Raw genomic sequence first — 20930 nt, forward strand, 5'->3', positions numbered from 1 at the left:
GAGCGGCGCGAGCGGCGGCGGGAGCATGAAGCCGCCGCGGTGCCTGTGTGACATTTGTACCTGCGGGTAAGCGGCAGCGCCGCGGGTCACCACCGGCCTCGGGGAGTGGGGGGGAGGCTTCGGGTCCCCGGGAGGGTGTCACCCCAGGATGATGTCGGGTCCCCCTCAGCACTCCCCACCACCGCCCCAACAAACACCTGCCTCATCTCGTTCCCTTCCTCACCCATCCCGGGCTCTCCCACGCCTGGTCGCGGCTTACAGTTTTAGCGGCGTGAAGGCAGGAACTGGGCAACGTTCCCTTTTCAACAGTTTCTGCCTTCCACTCTTTCTAAAAGAGATGCTCCCAGTGAATATGAAGAAATAAGTTTATGTTTAAACCAGGTGGAGGAAAAAGCAGATCTTGAATGCATTAAATAGAAAAGAATGAAGCCAGTCTTTCAAAGCCACCTTAGATTAAATCTCAGGATCAGGCTTCTCCATAAAGCAAAGCCAACACTCATTGAAGAGCTGCACCAAGGGAACCCTCAACAGGGTTCTGGAGAAATCAGTCTTGACAGAGACCCCTGCAAGCGCTACGGTCTTTAAAACAGATCTAATATATCTGCCTTTCTAACACTCAATAACACTCTCCACTCTCCACTCTCCACAATAATGGGAAGCCCCATTATTTCTTTGCATTCAAAGTATTACTATTACAGGTCTATAAGCAGTATTATCAATGCCATGAGTAAAAAAATCACAAGTCCAGTGTCTCAAAATCATAAGGGCTTTAAGCCTGGAAAAATTCAGATATATGCTTATGGGTTTGCAGTCAGTGCTACTAATACTCTCAGTTTCCTCTCTGCCTACTTGAATATCCAGCAGAATAATAATCAGCCCAGGATTCAAAGATTCGGTATTTAAGACTACTAAAATAAGTCCAACAACTACATACAAGGAGAATCATCATAAGATCACAAGAGTATGACCACTATCTTTTGGAGGTATAGGGCCAACCTTATGCTGCAAAGTGCACTAGGTACTACAGGTTTCATTTCAAGGTTCACACAGCTACACACAGCAGGCATGGTCCTTCTATGTTTCTGTATGTTAAGTCTATCTATGTGTTCATCAGCCACTCTTTCTTTGATCTGTAGACATAGATGTGAGACAAGCAGTGCTTAAAACTTCCCATGTTCTTTTTGATTAGGGCTGTGAGAGTAGATTGCTCCATAACTTTGTTTCAAAAGCTGTTAATGAAGACTTGGAACGTAGTTTTCATGACAAGATAATAAATCTGGCTGAGGCTGAAGTGTAATGGTGGTGAGATAATACAGTCTGACAGCACAAAATGAGGTTCAGCACAACTGAATATTCTCAATTCAAAGCTCTAGTTTAAAATTAATACTGGAATAAAACATGGACAAAACTTACAGTTTAAAATAAGCATCACTGAAGTTTTTACAGGCAATAAAATCTTAAGCCATTATTGGTTTAGGCAGCACATTGTGTTTGCTTCAGTGTAGTTAGTGTTTCTGTTTTTAGGGGAAGACTGGTCGCTTGGCAGTGTTACCTGGATATTGCAACACATACATATCTTAGAAGAGATTTCGAAGCAAAGAAGAAGATCTAATATTTTGTAGAAGTTATAATTTAACTATTTGCAGGCATTTTTGTTTCATTCCTAGCTATTCACAGGAGAAAACACACTTATAAAATTTTTACAAGAGGAAAGTCAGTAAGACAGGATTGTGTCCTGCTCTCTCTTCACAGGCAGATGAGAAGAGCCTCCAAAATTTGAGAATTACTTTTATTTTACATGGTAACATGCACAATCTACTCTAATTAAAGGCTCACATCTGAGTGCTAGTGTTCATACTTAGGAGTTGCAGTCTCGGGCTTTCAATCAAATAATTGCTACAAGATCTCTAAGAATATTTTTAATAGATTCCTTCTTATTAGACTGAATCATTTTCTATGCCTCTCAGGTGATCTTTCGCATCAAAAAATCAACAAATAACTATCATACCAAAATACACTGGAGGTTTACCCAGTACTGAGCATACTCCAAGATCAATTTGCAAAATAGGTCCAATGCTGGGAAATTCTCCATTTTTAATTACTGGCATAATTTATAACCTCTTGAGCTTTTTGACTGTTGCAGTAACACAAGATGCTGCCAAGGCAATACGATGATGATTTTGAAGCTGCTGTGGTAGAGATGTGTGTTTGGTTGGAAGGTTTTTTTTTTCAATGACCTGCAAAAATGTTCTTAAAACAGCATTGTGCAGAGTAAAGGCTGGATTGTGTATTGTTTCCCAAAATATTTCAGATCCGTTTCTTATTTTGGAGCTGGTAAATTTTTTATGTGGTGAAAGTATGAGCTAGGCTTACCTGGGATTGGATCCATAAAGAGAACAAAACATTTTTAGTTTATTTTCCGTAGGTTGCAAATGTGTTAACTTTGTACAAGAGAAAATTTACCCCCTGCTAGCAAGTACAATCAGCCTTCAGATCACCGACTCAACAGTAATATTTAACACCAAATGCAGTATGTTAAATCTAGCTTCCAAGGGAAGAATAAAGCCTCTGAGGTAGATGCACTCAGGAACAGTATTTGGCTGCTATAAAAGATAATCACAGTATACAAACCCATATAAGTTTAGTTTTGAGATACAAAAATAAACAACTTTTCTCAATCTGTCAGCATTCCCCTACTTATAACACTTTTGTTACCACTATCATAAAACTCTAGACTCCTGAATAAATGTAAGCTGAAAGGAAAGAGGAAGATTCCTCTAAAATATGGGACATTTAAGCCTTCATGCATACACACAAAGCCAATAAAAACTACTCCTGTCAACACAAGGAAAGTAGATGACTCTCAAAAATACAGTGTTCACATGTGATTTCTGGTTTTCAGAGCATAGCATGTGCACTGACAGTTAAAAAAAAAAAATCTTGAGTTGGGGGAGGTAAATAATTTTTTAATGATGATAAACATTACACTTTTCTCATTATTATTCTGGTTCTCTGGGAGGAGAATGCTTTCTGAGAAAATGTCTTACTAGCATTGTATAAAAACCAGCTGTATATATGCCACATCCTAAATAAGTGAAATTCAGCATCATTATGTTAAAATAATCAGAGCAACAGTTTTTGGCACTGGGAAGCCCATATACTGTCAAGTTTACTTAGCTGAGATTCCATTCAGACTTTATGCAAACCACAAGACAGTCAGTCTCCTTGAAAAGAATAATAATCCATCAAAGCAGGCATCAGTCGGCCATGGGAGAAGGAAGATACTCGCCAAATTCATTTGAATTATCAGTAACTCTGGGGCTGAACTTAGGTGAGTACAAATAACAAGTTTAAATTCATTAGGGACTCAACCTCTGGCCAAATTGTAAGCAACACATTTCATTTATCCGTAGGCTGTCTTATCTGATGGTCCTTAACATTGTCTCTCTACAGAGTTGTGATGCCCCATGTAAGCAGTTTTATCATAGAATCATAGAATGGTAGGGGGTTGGAAGGGGCCTTTAGAGATCATGTAGTCCAACCCCCCTGCAGAAGCAGGGTCACCTAGACATTACTATCAAATGAAAACTTTTGGTTTAGCAGTTGGACAACATCTGAAACTAGATTTATTGGTTAACCAAAAAAAATCACAGAATCACAGAAAATTCAACCTCTAATCTCTTCTCAAAGTCAAATTCACATTGATGTTAAGGTAATTTTATGTTTCCTGTTAGGCTCACTGAAAGTTCTTTCACAGCACAGAGTAGGATGTAAGATCTTCCTGAATGGTCTCATCTGAATTCAAGTAATTTTGTGCATAGTTAGTGCCTGTTCAGAATTATTTCACGTGCTAGAAGTGACTGGAATCAAGGACATTTTTGATTCAGCAATGAATTCTAATGCAATTTAAAAGGCTTCTTCCCTTGGAGAGATACATTAGATTAGTCTCACCTTAATGTCGAATCTTCTAAGAACTGCAGTCTCACTCTGCAATACAGGGGATATACTAAATGGCAATGACCATGCTGCAGTACAGGGGATATACTAACAGAGAAGGTGTTTTGTTTGGTGACTGGATCAGCTTATGACAAACTGAAGATTGTCAACAAGAAGTTTTTTGTAGATGAATATTGTTTGTTACAAACTCCCTTCAATTTTATGCCTGAAATATAGAAAGAATGATATAATTTGATTTGCATCAATACCTATCAGCTAGCTTTCAAACCATACATTCAATGGTTTTAGTTTCTGCTTTTGGATGCTATATGACATAGGATATATTAATAAAAATATTACTAGAAAATATTACTAAGGTGGTAACCGAATTTCATGAAAAATATAGTGGCAGGCAAGAACTGTGATGAGAAATAACGTACACTCACCGCCTTGTTCTCCGACCTTTTCTCTCTCTCTTTTCTTCCTTTTTCCTTTTTCTGCCATGTTCCAAATAGGTCTCTGAATTGTTACTTGCATAGCTGTTGACTTGATTGAAAAGGAGTAAGCACCTGAGGCTTTGAAAGGATTGGGCTGCTTAGACAGGGCTACTTAATTTCTCATTTATTGAACTACTGAGCTGGCAGTCAGGCAGTCCAAACTAATACCAGCTTTAGGGATCTCCAGTTCCACATAGCTTCTTTCAGTGTTTTTTTCATTGTACTTTTCCCAGCAGGAGGCCCTCATATCTGTTTCTGTATTCTATTTTACCTTTATTACTTTCTTTTTTTAGGTATTCAGTGCTAGCTAAATTTCTCTGCAGACCTTTGAACTGTTCCTTGGGTACCTAGCTTCCCGAAACCTGAATTTATTTATATTCAGTAAGAGCTGTACATTTTTAACCTTCTTGTTCTTTAGTTATATTTGCTTTTCATGTATAGAATTTTAAAAGATTCATTATTTGTTGTTTCCATTTGCTTATATACTAATCACATCAGCCAAAATAAAATTGTAAAACTATGCTTGAAACAAGCTACCAGAGCTGCAAGTGCATCATGCTAACTATAATTAAAAGAAGATTTTTAAAGCAATTTAGAAAATAATGTGCACATTTTAATTTCATATGCAATTTACATAAAACAACAAGGCTTAAGTAATTAAGTCATGAGAAAACCTCTTAACATGTTTTAACGTAATGGTGCCATTAAAATGGGCATCAATGACAAGAAGGTGTAATTGAAATAAAAGCCATTAAAAAAAGCAGTTGTCATTATTTCTAAAAAAACATAGCCCTTGGATAAAGGATTTAGTCAGTGCACCACTAAAAATTTAATCAAAAAGGGTTAATCAAGAGTTGTGGTGAAAGTAGGGGAGCAGATGCACAGAATCAAAAGACAAGCCATGAGAGAAAACAGTTAAAAAGAGACAATATGAGAGGAGAAATGTAGCATAGTTATTTTAACAAATAAGACTGCTAAAATCATTACAGAAAGATAGGAAAGTGCCTCTTGGTGGTAGCATCATTTAGACGACTGAGATCACCTCTGTCCATCCTTTGTACTCTGTACTAAGGACTAACTAACATGCTGATACCATTTATAGGTGTATTAGTATACTGTGCTCTGGGATCTATGCCATCAGCACAACATTTGGTGTTTTTATCACTCAGAAAAGAATTGAAACACAAGCTAGTGATGTTGTACAATCTTCCTCGTTTGTTATTCACTCCCAGTAGATAGGGTATGAGTTTTCCCCTTAAATGAAACTATTTAAAGTGACCTCATCTGATGTGTTTTACTCAGGCGCCATCGCTGCCCTCATAAACCCACACGGATTTATGATAATGGACAACAGCCATGCCTCACAACAGAGTATGTGGAAAAATATCCCAAGTATAGCAACATCTCTCCTCCCTGGAGCCTGAAGCCCAAACAAGAGTACCAAGTGCATCGTGGGAAAATTGAAGGAATTACAACATTTAAGTAAACAATTTGAAGCAATGTGTTTTACAATTACTCTATAAAGTTTCTCATACTTTATCTTTTGACAGGGGACTGAGCATCATATTGCAATTGTTTTTGAAATGTTATCATTGCATCTTTTACACTTTTAGCATATTTAAAAGTATAAATTTTGAGTGTAGAAATATTGTTACCACAAAATGGTCATAAAAAAGTGAAGCACACATACAACAAGATTTTCATTATTTACAGCATCCTTTAAGCTGCAAAGATAATCTAAAAGTTTTGTCCTTGTTGCAGCTTGTTTTGGAACTCTAGATCTCATCAAGTCTGAAAAAGCTGCCAAATGGGGAACTTTCTGTAATACATGTGTGGAATTTGAGATAGTGGGAAAATGAAACCTTAAGAAACGGGAATAGGGATTTTATTACTATTATTCAGAGAGTTCTAAATTATTAGGAGTTAAAAGAAAGCCATCTGTAAAGGGGTTCAGTAAGTCTGTCCTGTCAGTGCACAGATTCTGATGTCAAACATAAAATTCACGAGCATTTTTCAAGGAGATAGAAAAAAACATCACTCACACATTATTCATAGTGACAGGAGCATAAACACTTTTTCCATTATTGTTTTTCTTTTAAGCTACAGGTGCAACAGGTGAAACTTCTTTATTTGTTTCTAAAAATCCAAAAGGGACATACTTAGAAATGCCAAATGCCATTCTGCAAGATCACTTATGCACTGCATATACTGCTTAACCATGTACATATGTAATATACCCACTTTTAATGTAATGTGTCCATATAAAAACAGTTAAATGCTGATTCTGATTATATTCCATTCTATTCCTGCAATTCATAAATGCTGCCAGTTGTAGTAGCTTAATCTTTGGTCTGCTTCTGCTTTCTGGATCATTTCTGTGTAAAATTACAGCAATTTTTTTCTACTCTCAGATATTTGAAAGAGTCTTGGAAAGGTTGCTTCACCATCTATCTTAGAGGCTATCTCATGCGTCAGAAACTTTATGTACTGTGGTTTCCTTTCCTCCTTGCTATCTCTCTAACACATGGCATCAAATTGATTTTCAGAGCAAACATTCTAAGTGGTTGTTTTTCCATATATTGGAAAATTGTCAAAAGTGATTCTGTCAGAAAAAAGGGGGTTTTAACCATTTTTAACCATTTTTTTTTCCTTTTCCCCCAATTCAGATCTGATTATTTACCATATGATATTGTGAAGCGACCCTTTAAGGTACAAGAAGAATATAAACCAAAGACGGGAAAGATAGAACTGGGAACCACATACCAGAAAGATTATAATGCTCATAAAATAGAACCAGTGACATTAGTAAGACCTCTAGAGAGAAAACACACTACAGGAGGAAAATTGGATACCATACCAACCTATCAAGGTAATAACATCAGCTAGCTTTACAAAGAGAAAAAAACAAGATGAAGGTAATACTCTGAATTATCCAGATTAGAAACTGGATTTCTTAGCTTGAGATAAAGAATAAGACATAATAGAAAGCAGGTAATAATTCTGGAAGATGATCAGCACTCCAGTTGCTTAGAGGTGACATTTATTGACTCTATATGGAAAGCCTTCTCCAAGCTTTGCTTGGCTAGAAGGGCAGAAATTCTGGCATACACTTGGTTAGTCTCGCAGGCAAATGTCTGTTGTAATTACAGTGCCAATGTATTTTTCAGATACTTTTAGCCCATGTAACACGTTTTTCCACAGAACAGGTCAAAAGCTGATTTTAGATTTGTCTGCTGTATAGCTTGCATATCATCCTAGCAATGATCTGTTTTGACAGAAATTAATCTATTACAACAGTCAGCACAAAGGCAGTTAATCTCCTTTTAAGTCATGCTGGCAAGTGACCTTGATATACTTTATACCAGTAGAAAATTTTATACATAAAATGTCTTATTGAATTTGTTACATATACTGCATTGTATCCCTAGTTGAAAGTAAGTGGAGGGAAATGATGAGATACGATCTACTAGAGTGATGAAAATCAAGATGTTCTTGATAATGGACAGTGGTATCAAAAAAGTAGTTGACATAATGGGAATGAGATACGGCTATTAAAACAGAAAGTTAGAATGCTTAGTGCAAAATAAGCAGAGGAGGGAGTACAGTGAAAAGGGGAAGGATAAAATCTGGAGAAACAGGCTCTTCAGAAAAACCCTGAGTTATATTTCACTAGCTTCTATAAGCTTAAGCCTATGCAAGACAGAAATGCATTTATATAAATAAATTCTATTTCCCTTTATTACTTGTAAACAATTTATAAGAAAATTTAAGTATGTCTATTTAGCCTAAATGTAAACAGTAAGTTAACAAATGATGAATAATTTATCCAAGTCTCAGCATACAACTAAGCAAGCATGCAAATGCTTCATTTAAAATGTATGTTGGCAGTTCAACAGGGAGTAAGGATCAAGGAGTGAAAAAACACTGAAGCTGAAAGTGATTGAGAGACAACAAATTGATTTCAACTGCTTGTGGAGAAATTTAGACTGTCAGTAAGTTTTGTAACCCTAGCAGAACAGTCTGTTAGTAAGAAACCCCAGTGCAAAGAAAAAAGTAATCACAAGATTAATATTACAAGATGATGTAATGTTGATACAGAAATTGAGAGAATTCTTCCAAACGGTAGTGAACATCAGCCATTGACCTACAAGGTTCCTTTCAGTCTTGTACATTTGCATAAACTTCTAAGTAAAATGTAAGATATCGTATATTAAACCCGTACATGACTATATTCTGTGTACAACACACGCGAAATTTGTACATGCAACATCTTTTTCCTTGAGGAAATACTCAAAATAAGGCATCATTCATATACCATTTTTTGTCTGTTTTTATCATATTGATAACAGAAGAGAGTTTTGTCATATCACAAACATGCAGATAACATGATCATTCTCACTCACATCCATTTTCTTTGTTTTGCAAGATGTAACACCAGAAGAATTTGGCTTATTTTTAAAGGAATTATCTTAAGTACTAACATTTGTATGGTGAAGTTTTGTTTTTGCCTTAAAGATGACTATAGATCATGGGAAGTTCAAAGGAGGGAGCCTAGCAAGGTGGAGCATATATACCACCCACCTACAGAGAAGTTTGGAAATTCTACTACATTTCAAGATGACTTTGTTCCTAGGGAACTGATTCCCAGGCAAAGCTTTAAACCTCCTTGTGTGGCCAAGCGTTCAGATGTGCCTTTCGATAGTGCCACTAGCCATCGCACTTACTATATTGCTTATCAGCTGCAACCAAAATTCCTGAGATCAAAAGAAGAGTATAAGCCAAACAACCAACCCTTTGAAGATCTCACAACTCACCGGAATGATTTTAAAGGGCTACCTGGGCAACTTGCAAAGAGCTGCAAGCCTGAAAACGCAAAAGTCGAATCCAATTGTCGTTTTGATGGAGTCACTGAATTTCAGGACCGTTTTCAGCCATGGTTGGTCTCCTTGCCTGAGCTCCACAAAACAAAAGAGTATGTGCCACCCCCAGGCACAATGGATTTTAATTCCACGAGCCATCTTGATTTCATTAAGCATGAGATTTCTCCTGCTGTCCCCATAAGACCGGTTTCTAATCAAAGAAGAAGCAACGCCCCTTTTCAAGGGAATACAACTACAAAAGAAGACTTTAAAGCTTGGGGCAGTTGTCGGCAAGAGATTATTAAGAAACAACAGGAAATTCCAAAACCCACTGGGAAGTTTTATGATTTAACTACGTTCAAATCTCACTACATACCACATCAGATCATTCCAACTCAAAGTTTCAAACCTGTACATGCTATAATTCCTAATTCAGCTCCTTTTCAAGATGAAACGTTGTATCGCATGGAATATATGCCAAAGAAACAAGAGATCTGCCCAGCAAATTATCCATCTCCTCCAGGTTATGTCTATGTAAACACAGATTCCAACGGTCACAAATTCTTCCGACAGCTAACTCCAGAATTTTCTGAATCAAATAGTGATCCTATCCCAAAGGAAGCAGTTGTTGTGTCCTAACACTTAAATGCGATACTTCAAGCACCCTCATGAAATAATTTGAGTCCTACTTGTTAATTTTTTCTTTAAATAATGCTGAAAGCAAATTAAATAATGCAAATTGTGCTTTTAAAAGCATTCAAACTAATAGCTTGAAGAAAATCAAAGCAAACCAAGAAGTTTATTACGAGACTGGTAACAATTTGCCAGTTTTTGTAGGAATAATGCATCTTGCATGGCATCTGGTTGCTTCATTGTGCATTTTCATTTCCTTCCCAGATTTCATTATGCTCTCTCAATCATATGCATTGTAGATTTAATTATTTCAGATTTTTTGAAAACCAAGGGATTGTGAAATAGTATCTTTTGGTCATGACTTTTTCATAGTGAGCAAATAATGCTATAATAATCTAAATAATTAGATCATTAGTTCAGTTTTTCATGTCATTAATACCTTGAGTAATTCAATAAGAAGACTTTTTCTTTACATTTTGCTGCCCAGATCCTAAGATGGCATTCCACCACAACTAGGCATTTTTAAAAACCTGGTTTTAACTTAAGTCATTCTTCACCTTCATTCGATTTGGAGAAGATTACAATGATCATACTTGAATTTCTGATAGAATTTAACAAGAAGTAGCCTTGTTGGGTTTTTTTTTCTGTACACTTGAAGTTACTCAGACCTGAAAAGCAGCTCATTACTTTGTTTCCCAATTTCTCTGATAGTGCTTTTTCAGTCTTACTTCCAAAAGAAGCAAAGCCGAATCAAAGCTCTGAGCACACTGACACACCAAGTGTGTGCCCTCCCCATCTGAGTCATTTTTAAACCTAGTGTGCAAATTCAATCAAGTTTCACAGAGAGACTTCACAGAAGATTGGTTTTTTGAGTTCCTAAGGTAGATGGTGAGGAAGCAGAGAGAATCAAACTGAAAAAGTTAACATCCATCCATGGCAGTTTTTGATCCTGCTATCTGATTTTTTAAGCTAAACAGTGTGTTATCACTACCAAAGTTCATTGCAGAGGCAGTCTGGAGCGGAAGGCAGCAGAAAACTATAAAGGTGTATGTAGAGATAACAGAAAATGGTGTCAACTCAGTTAAAAAAAGATCGGCTGAGATGCAGAATTCTCTAGACAGTCTGGCTGCAGTCTAGCTGCTCTTCAAAGAATTGTTACAAATCCACAGAAACCAGATTTTTTATAGAAATGGTACATGCAATGATTATGTCTCTGTGTGAGGTACTATTTTCTATGTGTATCTTTACCTCGTTTGGGGAAATCTAGATTAAATTATTTCAGTCCTGTTATGTTCACAATTCAAGCAAGTCCAAATAAATAGTTCTGTCATTAACAGTATCATGATGTTCTATCACAGTACTCCAGTATGACTTTTTTCAGTATTGCATATCTTGTATGCATTGATGTAGGGCAGTCATTTGGGTTCTGAAAAATTACCTGCTTATACTTCATAAACCAAATCACCAATTAAAGGACAACGATCACTGATGGAGACGTTGAAAGCAGGAACTGGATCATATGCAAGGAAGAAAGCTGAACTCTGCATAAAAACATTGCATGAGAGAGCTCCAGATATTATTAAAGCATCAGTTGCTTCTGGGTAATTTTTGCCTCTGTATTGTGCCTTTGTAATAAGATGTACTGTGTTAATGAAAAAAACCAATTCAATTAAACTTTTCTCTCTGAAGATCATTCATGGCTCCACTTGGTAAAGACACCTTTTAGACTGGGAAAGAACAAGGGCAAGGTAAAACTTTGTGATATCCTAAAAGCTGGACTGCCAGAAGTCCAATTCACTGTCATCCCTCTGTACCACAGAAGAAAACAAACTACAAACACCCTTTTCTTTACGAAACTTGAGTGATTCTCTGTCTGGCCACAACTCAGGAAATAAAGTGGAAACTTTTCAGTTACACCTACCTCAGTCCATATCCTATACACACTCTTGGTACCTCATGAGAAGTTTACAGAAGCTCCTAATATCCTCCAGCTCTCTTTTCTAGGGAGGAAGAAAACTCCTTGAGAAATACAATCTGAATCCATGAAAAGTTACATGTGCCTGTATGTTTTGCTGAAAATTGCTCCTCCTTGGGGTCTGTCAGTGAGCCCAGATGCTTTTTGTAATTTTCACAGCTGGTTTTTGAGTTCTTAAGTCACTTCCCCCTCTAAAGTTATGGAAAGTTATTTGCTGCCACCTACTAGTACAGGACAAAATTTGTTGAGAGGAAATGGAGGACATAGTCAGATACATTTAACAGTTCCTCTGCAGATGTGTTCAAAGACTATTTCTTTTTAGGGTGGAGGAGATGTATTTCCTTTCATTTTGCCCTTAATGTTTTCCCATACGTTTAATAATGAAAGAGAAAAACGTTTATTACATTACAATTGAAAGAGCCACAACGTACTGATTGTGCTTCCAGGAAAAGCATAAACTGATATTATAAACTTTCAGACACTACTCAACACTTGAGGTCAACTTTTTCATAAGCAACATGTTACTGAAATGCAGACAAAATGAGCAGCAGGCTAGAAAACTAATAGTTCTCAAAATAACAGCTGTTAAAAAAGCATTTTATGATGTCATGCTAAACCAAGATGTAAAAGCAGAAAAGTTACTCATGGATTCAATTGCTATTCTAAAAGTGCTCTTCATGCACTGTGTTATACAGCATGCTCTGCAGAACTCCTGCACTGAATCTTTCCTTCTTTTAAAGAATGCATAGAAGGAACACATTGGTAAGACAAAAGGAAAATTAAATAGACCCATGCACCTTTGCCTATCTAGGATAACTGAAACACCACCATTTTGATGCTAGACATTTATTTTCAACTACAGAAAATTTTTTACAGCTTTTCTTGTTCACATTATTTATGAAATTATTCTTTCTAAAGACTACTACACATATTGGACAGTCTGAAACAAGTTTTTTTCTATGTAACTGCTCCCATCACCCACTAAATATAAAACATAAAGCCATGCTGTGAGACCTAAATGAAGTCTGCTTAGTGCACTACGTCAAAGCCTGGCAAAGAAATGCGACTTTAGTTCACCTTTTTACAGAAGTCTGATTCTAGATTTCAGTGAGTCAGAGCAGATTTATTTGAATTTTGACAAATTCTCTTCCCACTTTTTCTGTCAGGTTACATCTACGTTGCCTCTTATTAGCAGTACAAAGCAGACTATAGCAAAGTTGAGAATCTGCCTGATAAGCTGTCAAAAACAAGCTTTACAAAAGTCTTAGAATTATGGACGTATTAAGTTGATTAACAGTTGGAATGAAAGCATAGCAACCATGAACAGCATGGTAATAAACAATCTCTGGGCAATCACAGTGTTGAATAATCAAACTAGACTTTATTTCAGAAATATTAAAACTACATTCAAGAAAGCTAAAAATCTTCAGTTACTGGAGAAGCAATAATCTACAGAGGAATGTCATGCCAATTGCAAAAACAAACATTTACAGTGCTGCTTCTGTATAGCATGCATATTTAACCAAAGACAAAAAACAACAAAAAATTTGCTATGTGTTAACATTACCAAACTTTAAATATAAAGGAAAAAAAGGAATAAGAAATTTTGGTAATAAGAAAAAATATATGTCCAGAAATCTTTATTAAACACTGTACAAAACAAAATATTGCACTTTAAAATCAGACAATAAATATCTACAAAAGTATCTTACAAATGTTTTCTTTTAATTTAAAAAAAACAAAACTGCTTAAACAATCAAGACCCATTGCTGAATAAGAAGGTTATGATCAGGAATATCCTCTCCTTGCAGTCAGCCTTGGACACAACAGTCCACATTAATTTTCTATACAGTAGTGCTAATCTAATTTTCAGTGATGCCAACCCATTGTGCAGGAATGCTGTTCCTAAAACTGTTCTTACAGCATACCCACTAATTAGCATGTAACGTAGCTCAGTAACGTAACACCAGATCCAAGTCAGCACAAGCATTCAGGCCTCCAATATGCACAGTAGTTTGGAAACTACAAAAGGAAAAACACCATCAATCTGCAGCTCCCCCTGGGGTTCTCTCTGCTTACAGCCCCAATGAGACAACCTGCAAGGTGGAAAATAATATACCTGGGAACCTCAATCTGAATTTATCAACTTGGGAAAGACTCAAATGGTTAATGGTCACAATAAGAAGTCATCTTGATGAAAAACTGCTCAAAATAGATCTCTTGTATTTGTCTGTATCATTAATAATTCTTCTTTGAACAGTTTTCCTCATTAATGAGAGGAAAAAATATTTATTGAAGACAGAAAACCTGACAGCTGTGGTTGACCAGTTGTGGGCTCCCTATTTGACTTGAGAACAGTGCTCACAAATATTTCATTCACAGCTCTGACAAGGAAGCCTTCTGCCTACTTTAAAGTCAGTAGAAAAGTCTAATTATACCAGAACTTTGATTGTACTTCAGTGACTGGAGCAGAAGAACAGAAACAATGGAAAATGACACCTCATTTATTCAAAACAATCATATTGCTGTTTTGGAAGTTGTACTAGCATCAACAATGTCTTTTACTGCATACACATAAATACAAGCAAGAAAAATTCAATGTACTTCTGTGTATCCATCTTGCAGCTAATATCAGTAAAACATATCCCATGAGACTAAACTTTAAGCTCAAGTTGTTTATGAAAATCGAGTTGCTGCCAAAAATTTAACAGCTACAAGCCAGAGCTTCTATACATTTTAAAATTGTGTTAAATTTGGTAAAATGATAAAATCAAAACCTAGAGGTAAATAGCTGCTGCATTCCAAACTTCTTCAAAGCCTTTTGTGACTTTGTTTTTCTCAGAAGTTAAGGGCAGGAAGCACTACCTGGTGCTTTTAGATAATGCTTTTCCCCCTAATAAAATTATAATGTCACGGCCTGTAAAAATTTACAAATGATATGCAGTGATATGATCTTCCTAACCCAGATATGACAAGGTTTAAAATGTCAGAAGTTCCATTGCAAAGAGTGAATAACAAATATTACCAGAAAAAAACAGCCTGCCCTGCATATTAATCTGCAATGCTGTTTTTTCAGTAGCCTCACGTTTCCATTTAGCTGTTATGACTAATGTTTTATTAACAAGTATGTACTGTGAGCAGGCTACTTTATGAACCTCTCTTCATTTCTTCATCATGAACTTTCCATAGAAGAGTTCTATTTCTTGACATGATTGACAACATCTTTGTTTGTAAGTCTCTTTCAAGCATAACTTTAGTTGCTTTACAAATGTACAGTAGTGAGCTGTATCCTTGCATTCGCCTTCTGAAAAAATATATTTAAACATTAGAAGGCTTTATGATGGACAAAAGAGAAATAGTAGAACTTGTAATTGTAAACAATGTTTTCCTGATAGCTTTGTAATTATTTTACTTTGCATTTCTGGCAGCAGAGAGCTAAACTAGGTCACAAGTAAGAGGTGTGATCTCACTGCACTCATTTACCTATTGCCTCTTTCAGAAAACTACCCCATCTTTCAGGAGTACACAGCTTGCCCAGAGACTGTGAGTCACAACTGGCACAGCTACATAGGGAAGTTTGCATAAAACAGCTTCCTAAATATCTTGTTTCTAAAAATGCTCTTGAGGTTTTAATATCAAACTGGTCTACTCAGAGAAAAATAACCCCAGGATTATGAAGTGCTCCTTGGAGAGAATAGTTTTACCTTTGATGTACAATCAAATGCTTGCAGAATCATTAGTGTACAACTGTGAGTCACTTTCTAATATAACTGCTACAAACTATTACTATGCTCATATATAAATAAACATTTACATACTGTCACAGGATGTGACATTGCAGTGTTGCCAGGTCACTGGTCTCTTCCTCCATCCACAATATTGGTCAGCCACAGGTTTGTTATTCTTTCTGTGTACACAGTACACTCGTCTTGATTGAAACCCACTCCCACAGTCCACACTGCAAGGCCTCCAAGGGCCAGTCCGCCAATAGACATCACAAGCCTCTGAAGAACAGTTTCTTCTGGCAGGAGATCTGTAGAAGAAAATAAATGGCCATTAAACATTTACTTTTGTGCTAGATCCTTATTCACAGAACAATAGAACCGATGTTAGAGACTGATTAGTCCACACTCTCCTGCTCACAACACAGTAAACTAGACCAGGCTGCTTAAGGCTCAAGATCATCTCTGTGTTTTGAATATCTCCAAGAACAGAAACTCCACAACCTTTCTGGGTAACCTGTTTCAGTGTTTGAGAACCCTCACGGTAAAAAAGTGCTTTCTTCTATTTAAGTTGCATACTGGATGCTGCAAGTTCTTTGTGCATAACCTCTCTTCTGAACACTATTTCTATGCTGACACTGAATGTACTTGAGAATTTGAAGCTGCCAAAGTGAAATCCCACCTCTTAGCAGTAAATGGAGGTTTCATCTGCTTCAGTGAAACCAAAATTTCATTGTGTGTGCAGCAAAAATGCTTTAAAGTGATCACAATTCGGAAGCACTTCTATAGCAAGAAATATGAAGAGTTGTTTCAGTAATCTAGAAACATGGTGACAATTCCCATGTATTCAGTCTTTTTGAAATTATGGTGTTTTATGGAGATTGCTATCCATCCATGTGCTATAGCAGAGCCACAAGCAAATCTGCTGCCTAAAATTCAGCAGAGTTGTAAAGTCTGTACTTTTCATATTGAAAGGAGTTGTTTAAAGACAGTAAAACAAATTAACAAGTAAAAACACATACCTTCTCAGCACATGCTAAGAGTAAGAAGGACATCTGTTCACATAGTAAAATAGAGCTTATTTCAGTCATCAAAAAAGTAAATCAATTGACATGGTCCACAAAGAACTTTTTATTGTAGCAGTAAAAAAAAAGGTTGTAGCAGATCATTGCAACTTCGACTTTGTTTTGAGGAATCAAGATTCTCTCATTCTATTTCTAGCTTTGCCATTAGCACAGCAAGAAGTATGCACAGGGAGAACACTGATCAAATTCATTACCCTTCTTGGGTTCCCTCCTCCTCCTGGGTGTATATTCTTGAATTCATGCAGAGTATACAATGCAATGACTGTCACTATCTCCTCCATGTGTTTGATGTATAAGAATTTGAATATTTATACTGCATCGACAATCCTGTATCCTCAATTTGATCATCTAAAGAATCTAAGTCATAACTCTTTCAAATTATATACCTCATTCTTTCATCACAGGAAGAGTTTGGCACCAGTGATCCATTACGAAGCTGACACGTAAAGCGATGATGCTGTAAACCTACAGGGCGACCTATGCAGCGACCAGAACACTAAACAGTGAGAGAAAAGGGCATGGGAAAAGAAAAAGAAACAACCAAGTTACTAACAACAGAATTACCCTTCCAGTCACTTACTCAGTTACACAACCCTGCCATAATTCTTCATCTATATTCCTCCTACTTTAAGTTGTTAACACTGCAGTTCAGATAAGGCCTAGAAATTTTGGATTCTCTGTGTGCAATTTTGCCAAGATACTGATTTTCTACCTATTAGGAAAGCTAAATCCATTGTCTATGCTCTCATAATTCCAATTCTCTAGTGTCTCAACATTCTTTCTGAAGCTCTGACAATCCCAAATTTGCCTTGCTAATACCTATATCAAGAATGCAGCAACTCTAACTCTTAATTCCGTACTTTGCTCACTGAATAGTAAACACTGTGTCAATAATTACAAAAAGCATATCCACATGAACCCAAGTTTACTGCACTAATGAAGAAACAAAGAAAATATAAGAAAACAGAGTTCTGTGGATTAAATATTGTGGCAACTGCTTTTGCAGTACATTCATATATCTTTCTTTGGGGATTTCACAAATACTGCTATGCAAACTATGTTCTTAAAAGACTGCAATAAAAACAATAAACTAGATTAAAAATGGAATATATAGTAATAGATTAGCTTATAAAATATAGTGAAACTAATACTCAGGTTTTGGATCACGTCTTGAACAAATAAAAGTAGCCCAGACATCACAAAATGAGGAAAAAACCCAGGATTTGTAACTCACTGATCTGAAAGTTAATTATAATCAGTGCCACTTCCATTCTCTTTTGTGCAAGAGAATAGATGTTCAGCCAACAGAAAAATGGCATTGATACACTTCTATAACACAGAGAGTTTCCAGACAAACTTACCCGTTCTTTTGTCTGTATTGTCCCAGGCACCTTACACAAGTGACCCGTACAGGGCTTCCTTCCCACAGGACGATCTCTGTGGACACAGGCATCGGGCCGCAGTGCCACCACGCTGCCATTGGCTTTTACTTGTTGACAAGATACTTGTCGATAGCAAAATCCACTGCCACAAGATGCAGAGCACTCAGACCATGGAGTAGTTGCCCACCTATAGGATACAGAGACAAATGTATAGCAATTATGAAAGCATTGAAAACTTGCTGTTAGTTTGCAGCAATGTGTTTGCAAATAATAGGCAAAAGGATGTATCATTGCACGTCTTGGATGAGAGAAAAGGTAAAACAGGCTTTTTCAGTTGTTAAGCAAGACCTTATGAATTTGGTTAACTGATGACATCTAAGATAACTGTGGCTCAATCTATACCAACAGAAGTTATGCTGCTTGTTATCCAGAAGGGTATACTAGGTAAACCCTACAGATCCTGATGGATTTAGCATTTCTGAAGGAAGGAGAGTGTACTTTTCCATAACTTACGAAATGAATGGTACTGATTTAGGTACTGTTAATAATTCATCCAAATACTGTCATAAGTCATTCTAAATTATTACATCAAGATCTTGCTAGATAATGGCTCAAGCAGAACATGTCATTTGCTGATTAGAACTTGCAAAGATTTAGTCTGTTTTGGCAGCCAGGAACAATACTTGGGAAGCAGCAGGTGGTAATACAATTTATTTGACTTGATATTTTCATAAATCTAGGTTAGAAATACAGAATGAGACTTTATGTATATCACAACTGTGATAACAGGTAAAGTATTCTATTCTCTTTAGCAATTATTTCATTTTCTTACAGTCAAATAGTTTATATACGTTCAAGAAAGATTAATCTTTTACAGTCTAGATCTTTGGTTTTTCTTCCTTTTAAAGCTCAAGTACTTTTGCAAACATTTGGTGCAGTGCATGCACAGCAAGTCAGCAAGGCACAGATTTGGCAAACACTTAAACCACAAAATAAGTGCATGCTTAAACCCTTGTATTTGCTTAACTGTACTGCTATGCTGTGCCTGAGAGAAGTGATTAAACACATGCAAAACACTTTGTGTTACTAAGGGACCATGACACTGGCCATACATCTAAAACCTTTAAAATTCTATGGATAGTTAATCAGCAATTGCCTTGGGATGAGAAGTTTGTGCAGAAGGCAGTTAAGTGGGGAAATAGAAAGGGAAGTCTTAACACTTTGCACTTCCAGGTCAGTCGTTCCAGAGAAAAGCAGGGATTAGAAGCATTAGCAACCAGACACAGGTATCTTCCTATATAGGAAATGTGAAATACTTCATAAAAGAAAAACAATTTGTATGTTAGCACACATGTATAATTCAAGGCAGAGTTAATTATGTCAGTATACACACAAATCCCCTCCAATGCTAAATGCATAAAGCCAAATTAAAAGCAAAATAAAACTAACCATTTTAATAAGAGAACTTAGGTCCCTGACAGTTTAGTCATACGGAATAATGGGGTTTTGTGGTGAATAATTTGGGTCCAGTGATAATCAGACTGTTAAGTCATGCACTGCAGTCCACTGAAATGGCATGATCCCACTCAGGGGAGCAGCAGACCCTCACTATTCCCCTGTCTCTGTCATCTGCTCTGAATGGCTGGATTTTAAGAGGAGAACCTGAAACTCTGTGTGTTTCAAACTGTCAGTTCTTTTTCAGTATTTTTCCACTGGCAAAAACTTTGCTTGTTATGGGCTGGCTGGAGTTCCGACTCACAATTTAAGATGAGTTGTTTTTTTGGCTGCTAATAATGAAATTTAAACAATTTTCTCCTGATATTTATCTGTTGCTATGTTTTCTGTATTTAGAACAGAGTTTAGAACCTACTGGCAAGATGTACCCCCACAATGTCAGTCAAAGTCTTAACACTTCTCTCCAAACATTTTCCAATAAGGGACAACTCCAAAATGTATGCTTTTCATCCCTCACGGATTATTTTGTGTTGCTGACAGTAGTGGCCACTCCTTTTAAAGCAACGGAAAGCACTGATTTTGAGGACTCCTGTGAGAGTTCCTGTTAAAAACCCAAAGCAATGCCTTGTTGAGCTGGAATGCTCAGTGCAGCTAAAGAAGTCTAGAAGTAAGGTTTTGGAATCAGATGTTGTGGTATACTTGCCTTTGATATAAAGATCTTCTGACCAGATACCCAGTTAATCCAGCAAGAAAATTGGTATGGAATGAATGCATAGATTCCATAAAACAGCACATCAGAATGTCTCAGGAGATACTTCCACCTTAACTTTTAAGGCGTTAGTGTGGTAGCAGCAGACTTGCTGCAGCAGTATGGAGACTTGCACAGATCTCGTTTATTCAGCTCATTTATTACACCAAGCATTCCCTTACTTGTGATCAATTTTCCCATTTCCCATGCTTTAGGGCTCATGATGAAATAAACCCCACATTTCAGACTCTGAGTGTAGACACAGAAATCATTTCAGGAGGCTCTGAGTGCATTTCAGTTCACACAGAGCACATGGAAATGGAGCAGGAAGGGGGTTACCTGGCAGGGCAGTCTTCTGTGTTGCATGACTGGTAAATAATCATTGGCTTTTGCAGTTCTCTGCATAAGGATTCATTTACTTTCTCTTTCTCCACATTCATGCACTGTAGTCTTCTGGACCGGGTTCCTGAATTCCCACAGCTAGCAGAGCAAGTACTCCACTCAGCATACTCCCACTTATAATCTAAGAAATACAATTGAAAGCAGTGTAAGAAGCACTATACATTGCAATTGTGTAATATTTTAATTGATTTGGCAGCATATTCCATACACTAGACAGACAGTGCCTCCTCTGTGTA

The 20930-nt window shown here is 36.8% G+C and overlaps 2 protein-coding genes across 6 annotated transcripts in view; one reads left to right on the plus strand and one right to left on the minus strand.

The window, feature by feature from the left end:
* The first annotated feature begins 25 nt into the window (after positions 1–25).
* On the plus strand, positions 26–10082 carry SAXO2 (stabilizer of axonemal microtubules 2). The gene is made up of 4 exons (XM_062000158.1): positions 26–66; positions 5736–5915; positions 7100–7302; positions 8949–10082. The coding sequence occupies exons 1-4, from the start codon at positions 26–28 to the stop codon at positions 9929–9931; spliced, it is 1407 nt and encodes a 468-aa protein (XP_061856142.1). The 3' UTR covers positions 9932–10082.
* Positions 10083–13316: 3234 nt separating this feature from the next.
* Positions 13317–20930, minus strand: part of ADAMTSL3 (ADAMTS like 3) — a 189670-nt gene continuing 182056 nt past the window's right edge. For 2 of the 5 annotated variants that reach the window (XM_062000541.1, XM_062000540.1), the window contains exons 27-30: positions 20632–20815; positions 18069–18276; positions 17094–17203; positions 13317–15933 (exon numbers count right to left, since the gene is read on the minus strand). In XM_062000541.1, coding sequence (XP_061856525.1) covers positions 15711–15933; positions 17094–17203; positions 18069–18276; positions 20632–20815 — 725 coding nt within the window. In that variant the 3' untranslated portion in view covers positions 13317–15710. Of the gene's footprint in view, positions 15934–17093; positions 17204–18068; positions 18277–20631; positions 20816–20930 lie in introns of those variants that run through there. The other 3 variants (XM_062000544.1, XM_062000542.1, XM_062000545.1) reach the window with 2 other exon arrangements.

Source organism: Colius striatus, chromosome 7, assembly GCF_028858725.1.
Source record: "Colius striatus isolate bColStr4 chromosome 7, bColStr4.1.hap1, whole genome shotgun sequence".
Taxonomy (NCBI): domain Eukaryota; kingdom Metazoa; phylum Chordata; class Aves; order Coliiformes; family Coliidae; genus Colius; species Colius striatus.